The following is a 22,014-nucleotide window of genomic DNA, read 5'->3' on the forward strand; positions in this document are numbered from 1 at the left end:
TTATGGAAAGAGAGTAGCTCCGAGCTACACTGTTTATGGACAGCCCAAACACAGGAAAATCTTCAGTGCGGTCACAGTTCAGGTAAGTGGTGATGGTGGTGGATCATCATTTTACAGAGAGATGTGTCTTCGTGGATTCGTACACCTATCAGTGAGTTATAATGAAGCTTTGCAGGTTCCTAATATACTCACCACTGTCCAGATTTCTGCTTACTCTAAATGTCCCAAACCACAGACGTCACAGATTTAGAAGAATTATTTTTTTTTTCTCATTACAATTGACTACATTTTTGAACACCAAGAAATACCCCCCAAAAAATCTGTATAAACCAGGTGGTGGTTACTGCCTTGGGCAGGGCAGGAATCTAGGTGGGCTGGGGACACCCTGTTCCACAAAATTTACAATAACTCGCCACCCAAAACAACTGGCATGAGTTATACCCCAAATCTTTGACAACTGTTGTAAGTTATACCCAAATCCCTGATTTTGTTAGATCCGTGGCCGGGCACATCTACATGCACTACAGTTAATAAGAGGTCATTGTACGCCCGGTGGGGAATCGCCCGCCTCAATAAATCCCCCCCAATGAGAGTAATTAGTGTAATAGAAATAAAAACAGACCCAATGGAAAGCAATGGATTGGTTTTTATTGGATATAAAAAGCAAAACTACAAATGGATCAGTGGGTTGGGGTCTGGCCTAAGGTTAAAGGGATCCTATCATTCAAACTCATTGTTTTGTCCCTAACACGTCGGAATAGCCTTAAGAAAATTCTCCTGCCAGCGAGACTCAGGCAGAGCCGACTTCACATGCGTCGAATTTTAACCCACCGCGTGCCGGAAGACACGGTGAAGAGGCTGTTGCTGAATAAGATGGAGGCGGCACTGGAGAGAGTTCTCTTGCAGCATTGGGGACGCCCCTAGTGCTGCGAGAGAACTAATTTACATACCGCTAAAAAACGTGATTGCAAGCGAACGGCGGCGCAGAGAAAACATCGAAAGGTAGTTGAAGAATAGCCTTTCTTAAGGCTATTCCAACAAGTTAGGGACAAAAAAAATGAGTTTGAATGATAGGATCCCTTTAAGGACAAATGTAGCTATCACATACAGCCCACCCAATGTTTTGAAGATCTCGGCATTACCAGCAACATTTTTAATAATTCAGGTTCATTCCAGGGTGACAGAATGGAAATCTATGACTGTCAGGAAGTGGCGTAGACTTCGTGTATCTTGCGCCAGTTTTCTGGTGTAAATTATAGTACATCTTCCTTGGTCTCTGCCCTGCTTCACCTACTACTGTAAGAAGTGCAGAAAGCGGCCGTGCGCCAAGTCGATGCCACAACTCCGCCCATCTACACCGGTTTTCTGGCACAGAAGGATTAGTAAATCCCCCTTTTTTATTGTTTTGCTAAATTTTCAATTTCTTAGCAACCCTGATCCATTGTAGTGAATCCCCATCCTATAGACAATAGCAGTATCTTTATCTATGAGTGACATAAAGCTGGTGGTATGCGCCAAAGTCTGTGACTCCCAGTGCACATATGTAGGTTTGTTGGTGCACCAGATACATATATTACTATCTCCAGTATATAAACTAGGTGATTATATCTTACAAGGTGTAGCCACTACTCTCACAATAACAAGCACATTCCTCACCTATGAAACCCCATAAACAAGCAGCCCAGATTACCAGCCCTATATACACTGTATACTCCACCTGTGTGACGTCACTCTCCCGCCGAAAGGTGTGTCCAAAATCTAGGAAAAGTTCTCAGAGGAAGTCCCGCCCGCAAACTTTTCCCAGACGCTGATTGGTCGTTGGCAAATCAGTCTCCGCCGAGGCTAGAATGTGATTGGTCGTCGTTAGAGGAGCGCTTCACAGCCAAGGGGGAAAATCTAGGGACAGTGAGGGGTGTGAGTGCGGGGAAGAAGGAGCAGAGGAGGTGGATTGTGATGTGCTGAGGGCCGGGGAGCTACGTACTGGCACAGGACACACCGAGTATTACACAATGAAGAGTCTAAAGTCCCGGCTGAAGAAGCATGAAGTTACCATCACAGTGAGTGCAGGCTGGGTGGGACACATGCTTGAGGAGGGGGCTCTGGGGGAATGTGTGTGTACCAGTGCTCTGTGACTGGACTGCTGGGAGTTGTAGTTCACCAGTCATAGAAGTGCTTTTCATACTGTGTTCTCCATTTATTGCAGAACTACAACTCCCAGCATGCACTGACAGTTTGACACCACCAGGGTATGCTGGGAGTTGTAGTCTTGTCATCTGGTAGAATGTAGCATTTATCATGGGCATGCAGTGGTTAAAAAGGAGCCATTGAATGGGAGTTGTAGTTCACCACATCTATGTGGCTGACCAGTGATCCTGATGTCCAACCTGTGGTCCTCTAGCTGTTACAAAACTTCATCAGGGTGCTGGGTGTTCTAGTCCTGTAATGGCTAGAGAACCACCTGTATAGGTCATGGTGTCATGTGTCATTTGCTATCTTTAAAATGTAGAGAGATAGGGTTTGGCAATGGTTAAAAAAAAAAAAAGCACCCATGAAATTCCAGGGGCTGATCACTGATCTCCTATAGTATGTATGTATTTTACTTACTTGTATAGCACCAACATATTCCACAGCGCCTTACAGACTGTGTCAGTCCCTATCCCATATAGGGATCACAATCTACATTCCATATCAGTATGTCATTGAAGGGAGGAAACCCACGCAAACATGGGGAGAATGTACAAACTTCTTGCAAATGCTGTCCTTCAAGTGTTTTCCAACCTGTAGTTCTCTAGGTGTTACAATACCACTATACTAAGCATGCCATGAGCACCCGCTGCTGTCAGAGCATGCTGGGAGTTGTAGTTTTGTAACTACTAGAGCGCCACATGTTGCATCACATTGCATTTCTATAGTACAATATCATCTATAGCAAGGGGTGTAACTAGTGAGGGTGCAGTCACATTGGGGCCCATAAGCACTGGCATCAGTATTGAGATTGCAGCTTCCATCCGGCCCATAAACCAAGGAGACCCACAGATTACCCTAACCACACTAAGGTGGATTAAACTCCTTAGCACCCGTGACCATCGCTATAGGGATGAGGTAGGGGGCACCGGACAAAAAATTGTACCAGGGCCAACAAGACTTTAGTTACACCACTGCATTTAGCCTCTGTATCATGTAGGCTCATGGCTTTGGGAATGCAATGGTTAAAAAAATATCTGATGCTTCTCTTATTTGTCTGAATACATTCCTTAATTATATTCATATTATAATACACATGACTCAGAGGACATCGCCTGCAGCCTGATCTTCAGATGCTCAGGGTGGAGCTGGGGCATCAGTTTTCTTTAGCTTTGACCATCCTGCTTGTAATGTAGTGTAACTACCCCAGGCAGTGACATGGTATATGGCGGAGCATCGCATGACATGGGGCCCAGATTTTTACAGGGCTGTATCACTCCGACATGTGGGTGTAGGGTTATTGTTGGTGCGTCAGGTCAAGGTGACAACGCCTGCTGTAATTGTTTTCTTCCTAGTGATGCCTGTAAATATCTATAACTTGAATAGGACTCAGTTCATATTGACATAAGATACAGGGTGAGCCTTCCATAAATATACACACCTGAATATACATGGCTGTGTCAATGCATATGGCTGGAAAGATCCAGCTCCATAATGGATGACTCCAGAAAACAGTTGAAGGTCACTTTTATTGGGCAGGGTTGTTGGTGTTTGTAAGCTAAAACTGAAAGTGGAACCTACATAGAAGGCAGAATGGAAAGACTTACATCCTTTATAGTTTGGGCTTGCTCCTGGTTTTGGCTTACAGATTCAAAATACTGACCAAACACTGACCTTGTGAAAGAGGCTTAAAGGGGTCATCGATTTTAGTTTTGATGGTTTTTTACTTAGGATAGGCCATCAAAATTAGATCTGTGGGGTTCCAAAGACGAGATCCTTGCAGATCACCTGTACCAAGACAGTGTGGTTCTCGGTAATGTTTGCATATCATGAGCGGCTCCTCTCACTCGCCATACAAACTCTAGTGGCGAGTGTAGGTACTGCATTGTCCCATTGAAGACCAAGGAACAACCATGTAGTAACTTCAATTGCTGCTAAAAACTGGATAACTCTTTAAGGATTAAAAGGATTGACCTTTAGACTTTAGTCTATAGACAAATCTATGAAAACAGGTAAAACTACAGCCAGCATGCCTTATTTTTTGACTGATTCTCAATAGACCGTCAAAAATATGAACGTGTAAAAAGCCCCGTTGGATAAAAGTGTTCTAAAAACAACCAAGTGTCTACTGTTTTTTATTGTTGTGTGCTTGAGGCCTAATCCCTTATTCATAGCGGAGTGTGAGTATTAGGGGTCCCACTGCTGAGTGGGATGTCCCATGTTTTAAATGGGGCAGCACAGGACCCAGCAGAGGGAACCCCACTAGTCAGGCACAAAACCCCTAGTCTGTTTGTAGGACAACCTCTTTAAATGTAAAAGTGAGCTTCCAACACAAAGATATTGATAACCAATCCCTAGGATAGTTCATCGATATCAGATCATGGGGGCCCAACACTTGGCACCACTACCAGTCAGCTGTTAGAGATTACAGCACATGGCTTAAGAAGCACAGCACTTCTACATTTTACTGTGGTTGTACTTGGTATTGCAGCCCAGTCCCATTGATTTGTTTGGGACTGAGCTGCAAACAGGCCTTGTGACTCGGAAACCTGATGTGATGTCACAAGCTTGTGAAATGGAGGAGGGACTTGCTTCAAACAGGTGATCTTCAGTGGTGTGGCTTACCCGCCAATCTGATATTATTGATCTATTCTAACCATAGGTCGACATTGTAAGAATCCCAGAAAACCCATTCAAGGCCGGGTCCCATGGGATGGAGATTTGCCGTGATTTGCCTGCAGCCGAAACTTTGCGGGAAAAATTGCAGCGTTTTACAGTTAGGGAAAAGTGGATGGGATTGTAGCGAATCCCATGGCCACTTTGTGGTAAAAACTGCAGTGCGGACACGCCGCCATTTTGTAAAACGCAGCATTTCAGTTATTCTTATGGAAACTTCAGCGGTTTCCCCATTGTAACAAAAAGTCCACGAGTAAAAGTCTGCAAACTTTCTATTTAAAGTGCTGCAGGAAGAACTGCGATGCGTTGCCGCCATGGTTTTTCCCTGCATTGCGTTTTTGCTGCGAGTCAGCCCGTGGAGCCTTAGCCTAAAGGTGTTGCTCCATTAAAGACACTTCTTCTCTATCCTGTGTATAGGGTAGAAGTGTCACATTGCTGGGGCTCTGACTAGTGCCCTTGTGTGACTGGTGCTCCATTCAATGTTATGAGGCTGCCGAACTGTAATTTCCAGCAATCTGAGCAGCTCCATAGCAGTGAGTGGAGAGCTGGTCGCAAGTGAACAGCAACTTAATTCATATGGCTACGGCATGGGGGACTTTGTCCCCTGTTTTCCTCATTGCTGGACTGCCAGTGATGTGACTTTTTCTCTATCCTGTGTGCAGTCCTGGTTTATCGGTTGGCCTAATACATATGTCATCCCTAACTATACGTAGCCATATTATCATCTCGGCTGACTGTACATAAAGCGACTTTGCTAAGTTTTGCAGCATAAACCCATTCAAGTGTATGGGACATGCTGTGATACTGAATGTGCAGTAAATAATATCAGGCTGCAGTACTGACCAGAACGTTGTGACTCCATCAAACATCTGCCAGGTCGGGGTGCTGAGAGACATATCGCCAACAGTCCAATATTGATATGTGTAGTCAATATAAAATTTCTGGAAAACCTTTTAACACCCAGGGGCACCATGTGGTGTGAACTGTTCTTGGAAATTGCAGCATGTCAACTAGATTTACGGAAACGTTGGCGGTTTTCCTATAGGTATAATGGAAGCAGAAAGTCCGGAGAGGAAAACTGCAAACTTTCTGTGAAAAGCGCTGCAGGAAAAATCGCGATGCGCAGTGCTTTTTTGCTGGAGCCTGCATTGTGGGGCCTAAGGCTAACATGGGAATAGTGTGCTCCAGTGGACCTGGCCATGGCTAAAAAAAAAAAAAAAAAATCTGCAGATTTTTGCTGTAGCTTTCAGCCGTAATTTTGCAACCCAGCTATCAACATTTGCTTTGCAATAAATGAGTTGTATGTAGAGATGAGCGAGTACTGTTCGGATCAGCCGATCCGAACAGCACGCTCCATAGAAATGAATGGAAGCACCTGGTACTTCCGCTTTGACGTCGGCCGGCCGCTTAACCCCCCCGTGTGCCGGCTACGTCCATTCATTTCTATGCGAGCGTGCTGTTTGGATTGGCTGATCCGAGCAGTACTTGCTCATTTCTAGTTGTATGTTCAAAACCCAAACCGCAAAATATTTAGCACTAGTGCAAACCACAACAATGGTACCATACACAGCAGGTAGGCCTCTGACACTCTGTGGGGGCATCATTTGTGTCCCTGGGCTAGCAATGATTTACTGTTTTATTTGTGCAGGAGAAGTAACACGTTATACTACAGCTCATTATGGTTGCAGAAATTCCAGTTATGTGCGCATTGTGTTTTATTGTTTTGTTTTTTTACGTAATAATGCTCTTTGTAAGTGGAAACTTACCAGATCTGTTTTCTCCATCACATGGCTAGAAACCTCTGATACCTCTGACAGGTGAGGTGTGTTTTCTGCATCATTGCCAGCTTAGGCAAATCTCTGAGTTAAAGAAGCTGGACTGATACAATGTGATAAACCCTCAGTCCTGGGGAGAGAAGTTTGTGTCACTGATGTATTTAGCTCATAGGCCTGGTTCACATCTGCATTTGAGGAGTTTGCTTGGGGACCCTCTGAACGGAAACGTGATCCGCATAAAAAAAGCAGTTACCAAAGGAAATCCAGGGACCCCATAGACTATAATGGGGTCCGTGTTGTTACTGCGTGAAAAATTAGTAGAGAAAAGTGCTGCTTGCAGACTTTGCTCTCTGCATATTTCATGCGGCAAGGGAATGGAATGGCCCAAACGCAGATGTGAACTGGGCCATAGAATATTCTCTAGACTAGATACATTGTTACTAGAACTCACACTTGACAGCTTGCTACATTTTTCTTTGTAGAGTTGTGGGAGTCCTGCAGTATAGAGATTCCAGATCCGAAGCAGTTATCCGTTACCATATGTGCAGTGTGCCTGCCTGCATATCCAGATTTCAGATGAAAGTAGAGAGATTGTTCAAAATTATCATAAAGGGGTCTCCCCCCCCCCCCCCTTAAGGAGGATGAGCTGCGATACCAGACACTGACATGAACCACTAGATTGTTTTCTAAAACCAGATAACCCCTTTAAACTCTTTAGGCAATCTCCATGAGTATTTTCCATGTTTTAGGGTTGCCGGACCCCTCTAGCACTTATTCTGCTTCTAATTCACGCCTCATTTATATGACCACATATATCACATTCTTCTGTGTCTGGAATCTCTCTATATTGGAGATTACAGCAGGTTATGTCTAAGACATAGACTTTAAGAATCCACAGCGGCTCTATGTAAGGTAGATTTACCTGCTTGTGTCAGGTCTGAGAAGACAGAATAGCTGACTCATGTAGAAGCTCGAATATAATCTTTGTACTTGCCAGGAGGCAAACCTGAACTATTAACACCTTGATGGGTTGTTCCCATATTGGCAAATCGCTGATGAGGTATTACTAAAAGTCTGCAGGTTCCAATCAACAGGACTGGTCTTGTGGAAACAGGCAAGTGGCACTGTGAGTGGGAGCGGTGGAAACAGCATGGCACATTTAGCTAGGCCGTAACTGTGTAAAGGCGCATTCACACCACGTTTTTTTTACATCTGTTTAGCAGATCCATTAAACAGAACAAAAAGGATCAGTGGGAAAAAAATATTCTTTGATCCACTGTGTTCAGTTTTCTTGCAATTGAGGAGTGTTGGAAACATGGCGGCTCGGTGGTTAGTGCTGTCACTTTCCAGCACTGCAGTTCTTGGCTTAAAGGGCTCATATGGGAGTTTAGTTTAACTTCACCCAGAGATTTGTGGTGCATGCACTTGGGGCTTGTGGGATAGTTCAGACCCCCCCCCCCCCCCCCCCGGTCATGTGATCAGAACCAACTTTCTCCCTCCTTTCCCATTTTTATTACCTTTGCTGTGGGGCCAGCAGACAATAGTAAAGCCAGCCCAATGGCAAGTGAAGAGGGGGCAGAGTAACCTGGGGCATATGTTAGTTCCAATCACATGACCCGGGGTCAGAACTAGCCCAGAACCCCCAGGTCCAGGTTGACCTGGGGTCACTCCAAATACACATGCAGATTTATGAAAACCGTCTAAAAGAAAAGTCTTTGTTGCCCCTGGCAAGCGATTCCAAGCAGTGCTGTGGTGGACCAAAAATTATTTGTTGCCCCTAGCAGCCATTCTTCATAAATCTACCCCATAGGCTGTTGTCACATGTTGGAGACTCCATCATATATTCCTTCAGGTTTGATTTGCTTGCTGCACAATTTTTTTTCTACAAAATGACCGGCTGCCTGGTGGACCCTATTGTAAGGCCGTGCTCACATCACTATTTTATCCCACATCTAAAGGGGATTTTCAGGACCAAAATATTGATGACCTGTTTTGAAGAGGGTCACAGATTAGATTTCGTAGATTACGGGCTGCTGTATGTTCATTTGATAGTCCCTGCAGGATACTGGGGGTGATCCTAATTGTATAGGAAGTGTTTCCGATGTTATATAGGGATCTCACTAATATAATAGTGACGGCTAACAAGGGTTTTGCTTACTTCAGTAAATTTGCCTGAAGCCGAACAAAACTGCCGTAAATGCGACAGACCAGCAGGAAGCCGTAGACTAATCCATAGCAAAGGCAAAGCCCTCTAGGTATACATTAAATGGGAGGCCACAACAGATGTCCCCCATAGAACTGTTGATGCGTTGCTTTGTTTTGTCGACAGTCTCCATATAGGATAGTGACTGCGTGCTGCACTCTTCTGTACAGCAAAATAGACGTAAAATCGCCATTCATTGCTGAATAGAAGCCAAATTGACCTTATTGAATGGTGGTAAACAGATCCATTTACTGCATGAAACACAAGGGTCTCTACAGTCCTGTATCATGCTGTCACAGTTAGGGCCTCTTCACACGGCGTAAGCGCGCCACTCATTTAGACACGTGTCCGAGTGCGGTGCTTCAAAACAGAGCCCATTGATTTCAATGGGAAGCGCGCGTATATGCCGATATATGCGCGCTTCCCATTGAAATCAATGGGCTCTGTTTTGAAGCGCCGTGCTCGGATACGTGTCTAAGTGAGCGTCGCGCTTACGCCATGTGAAGGGGCCCTTATTCTGTATGGTTTCTCCCCTACAATACCACTGGAAGGCTAAAGCCCCACGTAGTGGGCCGCAAGGACAAACCGCAGCATAAAAGCATTGCCTTTTATTTCCACAGCACTTTACACAGAAACTCCGTGTTGGTTTGCTCTACTGACTTTCTGCTTCAGTTATACCGATAGGGAAACCGCTGCTGTTTCCGTGACTGCTTTGGAAATCGCAGCATTTCCACTGCACATATTTCTCTGCAGTGTGTGGATTCTAGCGAAACCCATCCTTCTTGCAGGGACTGTAAAACACCACGTGGGGCCCTGGCTCTATATATCATCAGATGAAACATGTCACAATATCTCTTTGATTCCTTTTGAACTGTGTCTCCATTTCCATACAGAGTAGCCATACCAGAGGCATAACTTGAATCTCCTGGGCCCTAATGCAAGATCATGGGACCCCTACCTACCATTTAAAATAGTAGTAGTATATAGTTTATATACTCCAGGGCCGGTAGTGACTGCTACCTCTGCACTCCCTATAGTTACGCCCCTGTGCAGTACTTTATTGTATGTGCTAATAGATTTGTAAGGGTGCCATGTTACAGGGAGGTTGGTGCATGAGACCTTATACAGGTGATATATAATCTTCATCCTTGCACTTGCCCCAGGCCAAAATGTCACCTGTATTTTAGTAAATAAAAGCAGGGACCTTCAGTTCTGTGGCCAGCGCTCTCCATCTTGCATACGCTGTAATTTCAGGATCTTTTTGGCTCCCCCTATTTGCGTTCTTTTACTTCCAGCTTGTACATTTTCTCCCTGTATCCGTCCCGAGGCCCTTGCTGCGCTGTTTACTCCAGGATCGCAGCCCACTTTCTGGGTTCTGTCTCCCACATCCATCCAAGGACCTTTTTGCGTTCCTTAGATTCCAGCTGCAGGGTGTGTATCTCTGGAGGTGGGGGCTATTATTCTTTCTTTCTTGTCTTTTTCTGGAGAATCTTCTTTTTTTATGCAAGATTAAATTCCTCCTTATGACAAGCTGATGGGAACCAGATGTTCCAGCACCTGATGCTTCACTTTTAGAAGAGGCTCTGATCTCACAGGGGTTATGCTGACTGGGGGTGGGGAGGGCTGAGTGTTGGATCAAGGCTCTGTTTGGCGGATCAGCAGATACACGGCAATCTTTATAGGAGACGTTTAGAGGAGGGATTTTTGGTTTACTACACCCTGACCTTATAGCAAGGCTGGACCAATCCCAGGAAATCTGTTGCTGAAGTATACATTTTCTGGGTTATTCTGTTGTTACATGATACTTTCCTGGCTTGTGAACTCTACACTGTTTTCCATTCCCAAGCATGCATGTGTATATTTGAGGCATTGGGAGATAACTGTCTGCTGACAGTTATTATGTACACTCATTGGGTCAGATTTATTATGCCCTTACGCCAGTTTTCTAATATAAAGCCCCAACTTTTTTGCAAAAACTATTTACTTTTTTTGTGCCACCTTCACCATGTTCCTGTAAAGGGAGGGATGGCAGGAGCATGCAGATGTAGGGCCATCACTCCTGACAGGAATCCTATCCCGGTAAATGACGTCACTACACGACCGCAGTGAAGGAATTTAGGTTCAGACAACACTAAAGGACCTGTGATGACATCTTCATAGGTCCTTGAGCCATTTTAGGATAGGATCATGCTAGGCAGTGGGCGGAGCTACACACTATTTTGTGGGTGGAGCTATATAGGATGAAGCTGGACAGTGTGAAAGCTGAAGAAAATGGAGTCTCATGGAAGATCAGGAGACTACAGAACATGCAGGATGTGTGTGGGCAAGAGGAGTATATCAGATGTAGAATTTCAGTGAGTGCAGTAGGGAATGTGTTGTTCTGCCTCTGATGGGGGAGGGGGGAGAACTTTGGCACATTTTAGCAAGATCCGTTCAGCCCTTTGTTACACAGAAGCTGCTCAGACAGTCATATAACCAAACCCCATTAATCACAATTGCCCGATGTAGCAGAGTTTAGGCAGCACTGTAGCACACCTCTGTAGGCTCTCCATATGCAAACATGTACATACAGCTGGGTATCCTACGCATATGCAGCGATGTAGCAAAGCTGAGACGTGGGAGCAGGCTGGCTGAACTGTGGCAAATTTCTGCAACATCCGTTCAGCCGTTTCCACTACAGAAGCTGCTCAGACACTGACATAAGAACACCCCTAGAATCCAAATGGCCAGATGTAGCAGAGCTTAGGCAGCGCTGTAGCACAGCTGAGTACGCTCTCCATATGTAGAGATGTACATACAACTGAGTATGCTGCGCATATGCTGCCATGTAGCAGAGCCGAGACGCGGAAGCAGGCGGATTATCCACAACAGCAATTGGCTAAATATAAGCGGCTCAACACCAACCCGCAGACGAAGTCGCGGGCATATGCTAGTATTATAATAAATCTGGCATAAATGTTGTAGGAATTCTACACGAGCTATGAGCGGGCACCGATTTCTTGCCAGTCTCACTGCCCTGTGGAGGGCCTCAATTGTGCGCTGGTCAGTAACGCCAGTGTTCATAAGTCGCAGTTCAAGGATGCATTCACACGACCAATGGTCAAAATGGCTTTGGAAAATGTAATTGTTTGCCCCCCCCCCCCAGCCATTTTGCACCCAAGGCGCACTTGTTTATGTAGCCTTGGTGTGACGTGGCTGATATTCACCGCAGTGTGAATATAGCTGCAAACTATCTAATCTAAAGCTGCACAGTCTAAAGAGGAGAGACTAATAGTAAATCTGCCCCACTGTACAGAACCTCCACAACCAGGCCACCTATTGTTACTTACCGGTTGCCAAATAAAGAAGATTTAACTTTCCCCTCCTTATAAGATGAAACAGCTTTACCCTGCACGGTTACAATTGAGTAGATAGCATGCAGGTAGAGGGGCCCTGTATATAATGACCCTGGAGGCCCCTGCTTCTTGGTGAGATTTCTAATAGCTAGACCCCAACCGATATAAAATAGATGGTCTGTTCTGCTAATAGGGCATCAATATTAAGATCCTATAACTTTTTAATATGGCGGTGTAGATGACCCCTTGCTGTCTTTGCAGTATCTCATGGACCTTGCTGTATGTCCTTTCTGCAGGTACGGTTACTGTTGTGACACATGGCCATATTTGCCATGCACTTGCTGAGAGGTTTGGCATTCCCTCCTCGGGGTGACATCATGAACCGGACATTCCCGCGTTCAGCAGACAGAACTTGATCTCTAGGATTAGGGATTGCTGTTGGATCTGATACCTCCAGTGTAAAAAGTACAGGCTCACATTTCACACTTTAAATACAGCCGGCATTTGCTTTGATAGTTTACGTGTATGGGATACTCGGGGGCTTATTTTTACTGATGTTTTTTTATAAGGTGTGTGGTTTACTATATATTGCAAACTGAAGGGAATAAAGGAAGGTCAGAGTATCCATTAAGTAAAGCATGCCTGCTACGGTATGTTCACGTCCACTGTTTTTCTAATATGTTATGTGCACATTGAGTATTGCGAAGGGTGAAATCTATAACAAAAGTCCAGTTGAAATTGGGAAATATTGAGATTGTTGTGCAATTGAAAATCTAGCAAATGCCCCAAAATCTACAGCTATTTTGTAAGGCTAGGTTCACACTTTGCGTTGGGCTTTCTGTCATTTGGGGCCCACTCGGCGACCTGAGTGACTGAAATAATGTCCACTAAAATGGGTTACCCGTAGGCCCCATAGACTATAATAGCGTCCGCTAGGTGTTGAAACCAGCAGAGAGAAGTCCTCCATGCAGGACTCTTCTTTCAGTCGATTTTAGGCGGAATCTGTGGCAATCTCTTACCGTAACTTTGTCATTTTGATTGTCATATTTTTGGATGGAACAACTTTATCGATCATTAAGTGGTATACAGAAGAAGAACAACATGGAGGCCAGTAACTGGCTGCAGCGGTCATGTGGGGTATATAAGCACGTCATTGTCACAGCCAAGTAAATCCCTTCAATCTGGCATTGGATTGGTGCAAGGAAGGGGGGGGGGTTGTCTTATCCATTCATTTATTTATGGCCTATCTTTAGCCAGAAGGAGTTGTCTCCAAGCCCTGTATAGTGGCCGTGGGCCGGTACTGCAGCTAAGTTCCCATTCACTTCTTCCTCTCCGCTCCCCCCGAGCAGATCTTTTATTCTTTGGATAGGTCATAACTACCAAATATATAAATCATGAACAAACCCTTTAAATGGATGTTATTTTATCACTTTTACTGGTTTTGGGCACTTTCTCGGACAACCCCTTTAATATTTAAGACTGTCCTATTACACACACTTGTAGCCCCTGTAAAGTGCACCTCCTGCCAGATCATCTGTCTTCGGCTGTAGTATGATGGGAGATATTTTTAGAGTGTTATAATCTAGTCTTAGGTGATATCAAGTCGTCTTCTATAAGTGATAAGTCTCCCGGTTAGAAGACAGCGGAACAGACACTATTACATATGGATTTGTCTAGAATACTGGTATGTACATTTCATTACTATATGAATACGGTTATATAAAGATAACCTGATATAGATGCCATCCTTTAGTTATACAAGATGTTTTTAGACCCCATGTGACTTGTTGTTCTTGTTGTATTGCCCTATTAGGCTGCATTCACACACAGCTGCTTGTTTCGGAACTGTATACTCATTAACTCTGTTCCATACATATGAAAGGGTTTGTATCTGGAGAATGAAAGAGTGGCTTAATAAAGAAATTTCTGCGACATATTTGCTACTTACATGTGGCTATATCCATAGAACAGGGTTTACAATTAACCATGGCTTTGTAAGCCAATGTAAAACAAGCACTTATGTAATGTTAGAGATTTGCTCTCATGTTCTGCTTTTTAGATAGAAAAAATGAACTCAGTATGCATAAACCCTTAGGCTCTGTATAAAATCTGGATCCTACGTAGATTCTGTCACATTTGTACTGCATGTTGTCATAAAGTAGGCTTTATAATAAGAATACAGGTGTGTTCACACAGCAAAAATTCATTTCTGACTTGCATTACTGATGTGAATCCATGTTTGTTCTCATACCGTGTTAGCCAGTGGGTAGGAAATATAAAAAAACAAAAAACTTGATAGTCTTCGGTGGCTGATACCTTTTTATTAGTTAGCCATTAAAAAGGTATCAACTACTGAAGACTATCAAGTTTTTGGGGTGTTTTTTTTTTAATGTGAATCCAGTGGCAGAATTCCTAGGCTGAGCTTTAAGTTTCTGCCGAGCTTTAAGTTTATGCCAAGCTTTGCAGTTTTGAACAACCACAGGTTGGCATGCTGCTTTGCCCCATGGAACGATAGACAGGCAAGTGGTGTGAATTTCCACGATACATTGGCTAGCAAAATTGAAGAGTTTTCCACAGGGTTGTAAAGTCAAGAGGTCAAAACCACTGACACTGATTTCTTTATTTTTTTTCTACATCAACTCCAAATCCGGCTCCTTCATAAATGTCTGACAGCCATGGTCAGTCGGAAGCAGTAAAAATCCTCTTATTCATGGAAAAGTTACTGAGTCACTTCCTATGAAAGTAAATCTGTTACATACTATGTTATCACTTTTGTTTTGCAGTGAAGGGGTCCTGGGTTATTCCCGTGTTTGCTTGGCTTCCTCTTGGTAGTCCAGTTTCCTCTCACATGCCAAAAATATACTGATAGGTGAATTGGCTTCCTGTGAAAATTGACCCTTGTGAGTGTTTGGTTATGAGCGCCTGTACGGCAGCCACTAACTCCCCTACTACATAATTCTCCCTTTGCTTTGAGTCCCTTGAGTGATTAAAAAAATTATTCCCAATTCTGAATTCAACAAAACCTGGTAAGCTTTATATCTGTACACTACACACAGTGATAACCGATCTAGAAGATAAGCTGTGACAAACTGTATTGGGAAGTGGCATATTACAAGCATGGTGGATGTGACAAACTGCTCTGTTCTTTATGATGGGTGGACTAATTGCTCTATTGTATTCCGTCTCAGATTTTGGAGGGAGGTGTCGGTCGCCCTCCCTGTACTGTCATACGCTGAATAGTAGGAGTTGTAGTTACAAGTTCACTTAGTGATCAGGATCAGATGCCTGGGGCGAATACCTCCAAGGGCTCTGCACAAAAATACCACATTGTCAGAAACCATTACTAACAAACATCTAGTTCTACCGGCCGAGCAGGAACCATTTCCTACACTCATAGACACGATCCATACCAGTAATGCTGCTTATGGGAAAATTCAGCTTTTACGGCGTTGCTGCTGATAACGTCGTGTCAGATATTGAGGCACATTTACTAAATTTTGTGCTGAAATTTTGGCACATGTTTCTAGGGAAATCTAAGATGTTTGTTAGGTGGCATAAATTTAGACTAGACAGTCTTAATGTGCCATATTTATCCCAGTTGCTGATGTTGGATGATAAATCTGATGTATCTTTAGACTGTCTAGTCTGTGTTTATAGCACCTTTCAGTTGGCTTAGTTTCAGAAATTCATTTCAATTTCAAAGCACATTTTTCATTGTAAGCCCCATCCTTTCCTAGTGCAAAAAGTAAGACACTTAGGCTAAAGAAGGAAAGCTTCTCTTCCGCCCCCCCCCTCCCCCTTCAGATTTTTGTGCAGTTTTTTTGAGTAAAAAAAAAGCAGCTTACCCCAACGTGGGGCATCAACCTTAAAGGGATCCTATCATGCAAACTTTTTTTCTGACTAAGGCTGCCTTCACACAGAGTAACGCCAATGTAACGCCGGCGTTACGAGCGCTCCCATTGAAGTGAATGGGAAGTGTTCGGGAGCCTTCCACAGCGCTCGCGTGTACGGCTGTGAATGAGGATTTTTACAAGCCCGGCGTTACTCCGTGTGAAGGCAGCCTAACACATCGGAATAGCCTTAAGAAAAGCTATTCTTCTCCTAACTTTCGATGTCTTCTCCGCGCCGCCGTTCGCTTGAAATCCCGTTTTTTGTCAGTATGTAAATGAGTTCTCTTGCAGTACTGGGGGCGGGCCCAATGCTGCGAGAGAACTTTCCAGTGCCGCCTCCATCTTCTTCAGCAACGGCCTCTTCTTTCGTCTTCTTCCAGCGTGCAGGGGGGTCAAAATTCAAAGCCAACTTCACATGCAGGCAGCCATTTTTTTGTGCCCACCAGTAAGCTCTGTACTCCATAGAATTACAGAGGCGTACTGTGCCTGCTCGCGTAAGCGGCAACAAAAAAAATGGCCGCCCGCATGTGAAGTTGGCTGTGGCAGAGCCAACTTGCGCGTGCGTTGAATTAACCCCACATAGGTTAGGTGTTGCTTCATCTACTAGGTGCCTGAAGCTGCTACTGGACGGGGCCAATGTGTCATTCCTATTACTTGAATAGGATCGGTGCTCCATACGCTCCCTGTCCACTAGACAACAGCTAATGTGAGCGGGGTCCGGGGGTTGATTTGGGGCTGGGAAAACCTCTTGTGATAAATGTGATGCACAGCTTGCAGGCATGAATTAAGCCAGAATTTTGGTGCACTTATCTTAGTAAATCTGCCCTATTGTCGCTGGGGCTCGTCTTGGAAATCTGTCGCATTTGGAACAGAGACTTTGAGTGAAGGAATATGAATCTCTATAGCAAAATGTCATCTTGTACTGGGACGTGGGGATATACATATGTAATACCAACCACTGTGGCTATTATTAGATCCCGTGTAACCCTACACATGGCCTCTGTGTGACATGAATACTGTCACTGGAGATTCAGTAATATATAGGAGATCTGGTATACATATTTGCAAATCCATGTGTTTGTGTATATATGGATTTATATTTAGTGTACTTATTAGCCACCTATGGATCACAAACTGTTAGGGAACGTAGCCCCTGGCATGTGTTGACAGTTGTAGAAGACCCTGCCTACAATGTTATGTTTTATGCATGAGTGCTTGTACAAAACAACAGATTGCAGACCATATTTAATAATTAATACATTACTTTGGTTAAAAAAAAATAATAATGCAATATTTCAAGAAGATCTGTCACCCAGAGGCGGATTATGGGTTCAAGGCTGTTCAGAAAGCTTGTCCCCCCCCCCCCCCTCCTCTTGTCCCTATGACAGCATAGTGTCCCATAGTGGCCCCTCCACACAGTATAATGTGCATTCCCCATGACATAATAATTCTGGAGCAGCTTTCATTGCTCTGCATTATGTAGTTCCTGAGAATTTATTGATACATTGACAACTGGGTGTGTCCCTACAGTAATTGGACATTGTCAGATTGTATATGGACAAGCCCCACCTTGGTGACCCAGTCAATTTATTCATTAATGGTGGAGGGACGGCTCATAGCAGAGTACTAAGAAAAGATGCGGTAAGGTGGAGTTCACATCTACATTGGTGACTCCACATGGAATCTGTTTTTGTGATCTGTCTGAAACAGTGGTTCTCAATCTGTGGTAAGCATCAAGTTCACACTGCCATCAGGAAGTCCATTGTTCTGATCCTTCATAGGATCAGAGCATCGGACTGAAAAGCCATCAGAATGAATGATGCAGATGGGCCGCCTCCCTCTGTCTCCGTTTACTGTACTGCTGAAAAAACAATGGAAGAAAAAGTCCTGCAGGCACTTCTGTCTCTTCCATTAGAAAAGTAGACAAACCCCATTAGAAGAAGGCTTCTTTTTTGTTTTGTTTTACATTCTAGTGAATGCAGAAGAGGGTGCCCCATCTGCATCAGATATTTGGTCAGCGCTTTGATCCAATGACTGATCAGAACAACAGACTTCAATTTTAGTAGCCGATGTGAGGTTGTGAACCAGAAACCCCGTGGTCTGAGCCGCGTCCACTAAGCTAGTGAAGTGTTAATAAAGAAAGGAAAATCTTGTGGTTTTCTAGATATCTAGACTTTGTGTTTTTTGGAAAGAGCTTCAAGGAGCACAACAGGGAGGCAGAATATCTTTCCAGCGTCACATGTGGGAGCCGCCAATATGGGAAACATAAGAGATTAGTCTCCAGTATGCAGAGGGCTAGGCATGTACAGCTGATAAGTATGTGGGAGGAGAGGCCGGCGCACTGTTACTGCCCATTCAGCTTTTATACACCAAGTCCTTTTCAGGTTTCCTATTGTTGCTACCTCTGCTCCAGGATGCAGACTGTACCGGGGGGCTGCTTACAGGTGCCGTGACACAATAGTCCGACCACACCAGCTTTCCCACCCACTTTATAAAAACTGTATGAGCAAAATCTTTGTGCAAATAAGTCCAAAAATTAGCAAAACCCATTTATGTAACTTTTTGAGGCCAACATTTCTGTTAAATGTGTTGTTAAATTTCCTACCCTCCCAAATGTCTTCTATCCCTTGGTTGTTTATGATCATAATGCAGAATTTAACCCCAAAATTTTTTAGCCCGCTAGTTCTACTCAGTTATATGAGGGTTTATTTGTAGGACAAATTCTAAATTTTACATGGCCATGGCTGTGACCTCACACGGGGCATTACATCGTCATCTGCAAATGTAGTAAAACAGAAACGGACCCACAAATTTGGTATTGCTAATGACTTTCTAAAAAAAAAAGCAACACTGCAAAATTGGGAGCCCCCCCACCTACAGAAATCCATGAGATGCTCTCGCCTGAATATCCTCCGATTCCTCAATTTCATGGATGCCTCGTGTCGGATGGGTTACATACACAAAACATTGCATTGAATTTTCCGTATCCAAAGCCGTGTTGTCACAATAATTCTTAGCATTCCAAGATGGGTATGATTCCTATTTCTGTTCACCCCCATTAAGTGTTTTATAGGGAAACCTCTGGCTGAAACTGCTGTGAATGAAGGGGTTTAGCCCATACATGGTTATTGTATTAAGGGTCCTGACCTAGTTACTACAAGACAACCTTAAAGGGGTTTTTTCATTAAATAGAAGTGTGTGATGGCTGAGATCCTGACCTGTAGCAGTATCTTCCATACTGGTCAGTGGGAGGTATGGAAACAGCGTGGCGCGCTCATTCACCCTGTGTTTGTCAGTCCCCATATACTCCTATATATTCCCAGTAGGAATGCTGACTGTCTCCTTCCACTTTGTACTGGCTTTAGGACACTGAAGACACAAACATTCCAGCAAACATTTTGGAGTCAGTCCCTGCAGAGTCAGCCATTTTTAGGCAGGAAGGGGATTGCTGAAACACGGTATTCCTCTTCTTGAGACATCTGCAGTATGCAAAGGTCTGCCTTGTGTGGCCGTCAGCGCTTTCTCTTTATATCTTAAAGGGCAGTTGTTATAATGTTCCAGTTAAAACTGCTATAAAATGTATTTTGTAAAACTAATTCACTAGTATTAAGTCAATAATCTACTTTACACTTAGTTTAGGATATAGTCACACTGTCAGGTTTCCATTATGGTGTTATTTTAATGCCGCACCCCGCACTATTTTTTTTAGTTTTTTTCCGGGATCGTTGGATAGGGTCTGACTGGCCTTCTAACAGAATCTCCAGTGCAAACATGAAGCAAGCATTCTGGTGCAAACCAAAGTATGTAATCCAGATAGTCAGATACTAGTTGACCACTAGATGGCGATGTAGGACAGTATATTGAAGATAAAATCCAGCTTCAGCTGTGATACAATTCATCCAGACGTACGCGGTATAATAAAAGATAACTTTTAGTCACAAACAATATAAAAAAAAGTCACATGGTAACTTTGGGAATTGGCATACAAAAAAGTTACGCGTTTCGGGAAAACTTCCCTTCCTCATGACAAGGACAGTATAGGGGTTGTTGGTGTACCTGCCTCTTGTGTATTGTGAGTTCTAACCAGTGTATTAAATCATTAGCTATGACTGTCTTCTGTACGGCTTTGCGGTGGACTTTTTTTTCCCCCCCATAATTTCTTATGTTAATTTCTCCTTCTTAATTGTTTTTAGGGGAAGCGATACTATAGGCGGATGCTATAACATAGTCACTGTGGAATTCTGTTTTCTTCCTGCTCTATCTTACTGTACGTCATGCAGCTCATTGCTTACTGGGTGTCTTGTACATCTATATAGGCTTGGCTAGATTTTATAGGGACGTACACACAGGACTATATTTCCCACCAGGTCCTGAATACAGAGCTAGTATGTGAGGTATTCGTACAAGTGTATATGTGTATAACCCATTTGTCCTAGTAAGCCGAAAGATCTATGGGAGACCACAGCCTCGTAGGATTGAATGTAGCTTGTCAAAGTAGCATCTGTATTTTCCATCCATATATAGCTTATGAGGTTTATAATGTAGCATACATCATAATACACACCATACAGGGACCCTGTCATCGTAAGCAAATCCCTTCTCCTTCAAGGGTTAAACTATATTATTAAAGAGGACCCTCAAGTCTTTTCATTCTTTAACGGGGGCGCTCCGCTGTTTCTGGCACAAATGCAAATTTTTCGCTAGTCCCTACCTATTATTCTCTCTTGTCAGGTGGGCGGTCCTTGTCATTCTACTCCTGCTGGACTCCGCCTACTTGACAGTAGAGAGCATAAATTGTGCTGAAATGGTGGGAGCTAGAGACAAAAAAAATCCCAAATCACTGGAGTGGCTCTTATTGAAGGTTGTGAAGGACTAGAGTTGTCTATGGGGGAGAGAGGTGCACTAGTGTATGTGTTAGTCACTTAATAGTGCAGTAGTGTCACCTCTGGTCGGCGCGTTCTTTATGTATAGCTTGTATAGAGGATGTTCATTGTCTCATATGTTGGTGCTGATCAGGTATCATTTGTAATGGTGGCATCCATGTTCCTGTACTTCTGCTTCTCCCATGCTATCATTACTATAGTATCTTGTCAGAGCTTGCTGAGTAAAACCACAGCGCGGTGCAACCTCTGTAGTATGGTGCCTCCCATGTATACAGCATATACACCTCTGAACGCTTACAACCTGAGCTCCAGTTGTAAGATCCCTGTATGCGGCAGGGTGTAGAGTATATCATTCCAAGTATATTGTGAAACCTCATAAAATAGAGTAGAGAAAGCTGCCGTATATACCCTACAGCAGGGGGCGCACTACTTGTAGTCTACAAAGCCATTCTGTGCAGCCAGTGTTCATCAGGCTCGGACTGGTGAATGAAACCCCAAGATAAATCCTACAGTGCAATATATAATAAAATGTAAATACTTAAACCACGTATACCGTTGCAATAGTCATGAGATAAACAGGATAAAACACTACCCACAGTTGGTCATCTCCCATATATACATATTTCATAACTGACCACAGTATATGATAAATAACTATATGACGGCACATAACAATAAGCAGAAATGAGGGGGACATTAAACCGACCACAGGGATATGTCGCCCTATACATGTTTCTTGCAGCTTCATCTCTCGTCTACCTATCTGACGTGACCTTATACATAGGTGGTAGCAACCGATCAAATGGAAACAAAATGGCTGAAGTTGATGGTCCAGTCCCACACACCCATTAGCCGTGCATTGGCTTCCTGCGATGTGCCGGAATTTTGAAGTGTCCAGAGATGGTACTCTGTTTCCCAGACCAGAATAGGACGGATGAGTCAGTGTGTGGTAGTAATAATTTTATATAACACTAAAATATTCCGTAGCACTTTACAAATCTGAGGGGACATGAACGGACAGTATTAGACATTACAAGGTGACACAGAAATAACATCACACAATAGGAG

At 43.7% G+C, this 22,014-nt stretch overlaps 1 protein-coding gene across 2 annotated transcripts in view; it reads left to right on the forward strand.

Annotated features, from left to right (window-relative positions):
• Positions 1-1,903: 1,903 nt before the first annotated feature.
• UACA (uveal autoantigen with coiled-coil domains and ankyrin repeats) overlaps positions 1,904-22,014 on the forward strand; it is a 46,978-nt gene continuing 26,867 nt past the window's right edge. The window contains exon 1 of one of the 2 annotated variants that reach the window (XM_075273129.1): positions 1,904-2,057. In XM_075273129.1, coding sequence (XP_075129230.1) covers positions 2,010-2,057 — 48 coding nt within the window. In that variant the 5' untranslated portion in view covers positions 1,904-2,009. Of the gene's footprint in view, positions 2,058-13,772; positions 13,858-22,014 lie in introns of those variants that run through there. The other variant, XM_075273131.1, reaches the window with a different exon arrangement.

This window comes from Leptodactylus fuscus, chromosome 5, assembly GCF_031893055.1.
Source record: "Leptodactylus fuscus isolate aLepFus1 chromosome 5, aLepFus1.hap2, whole genome shotgun sequence".
NCBI classification, from domain to species: Eukaryota; Metazoa; Chordata; class Amphibia; order Anura; family Leptodactylidae; genus Leptodactylus; species Leptodactylus fuscus.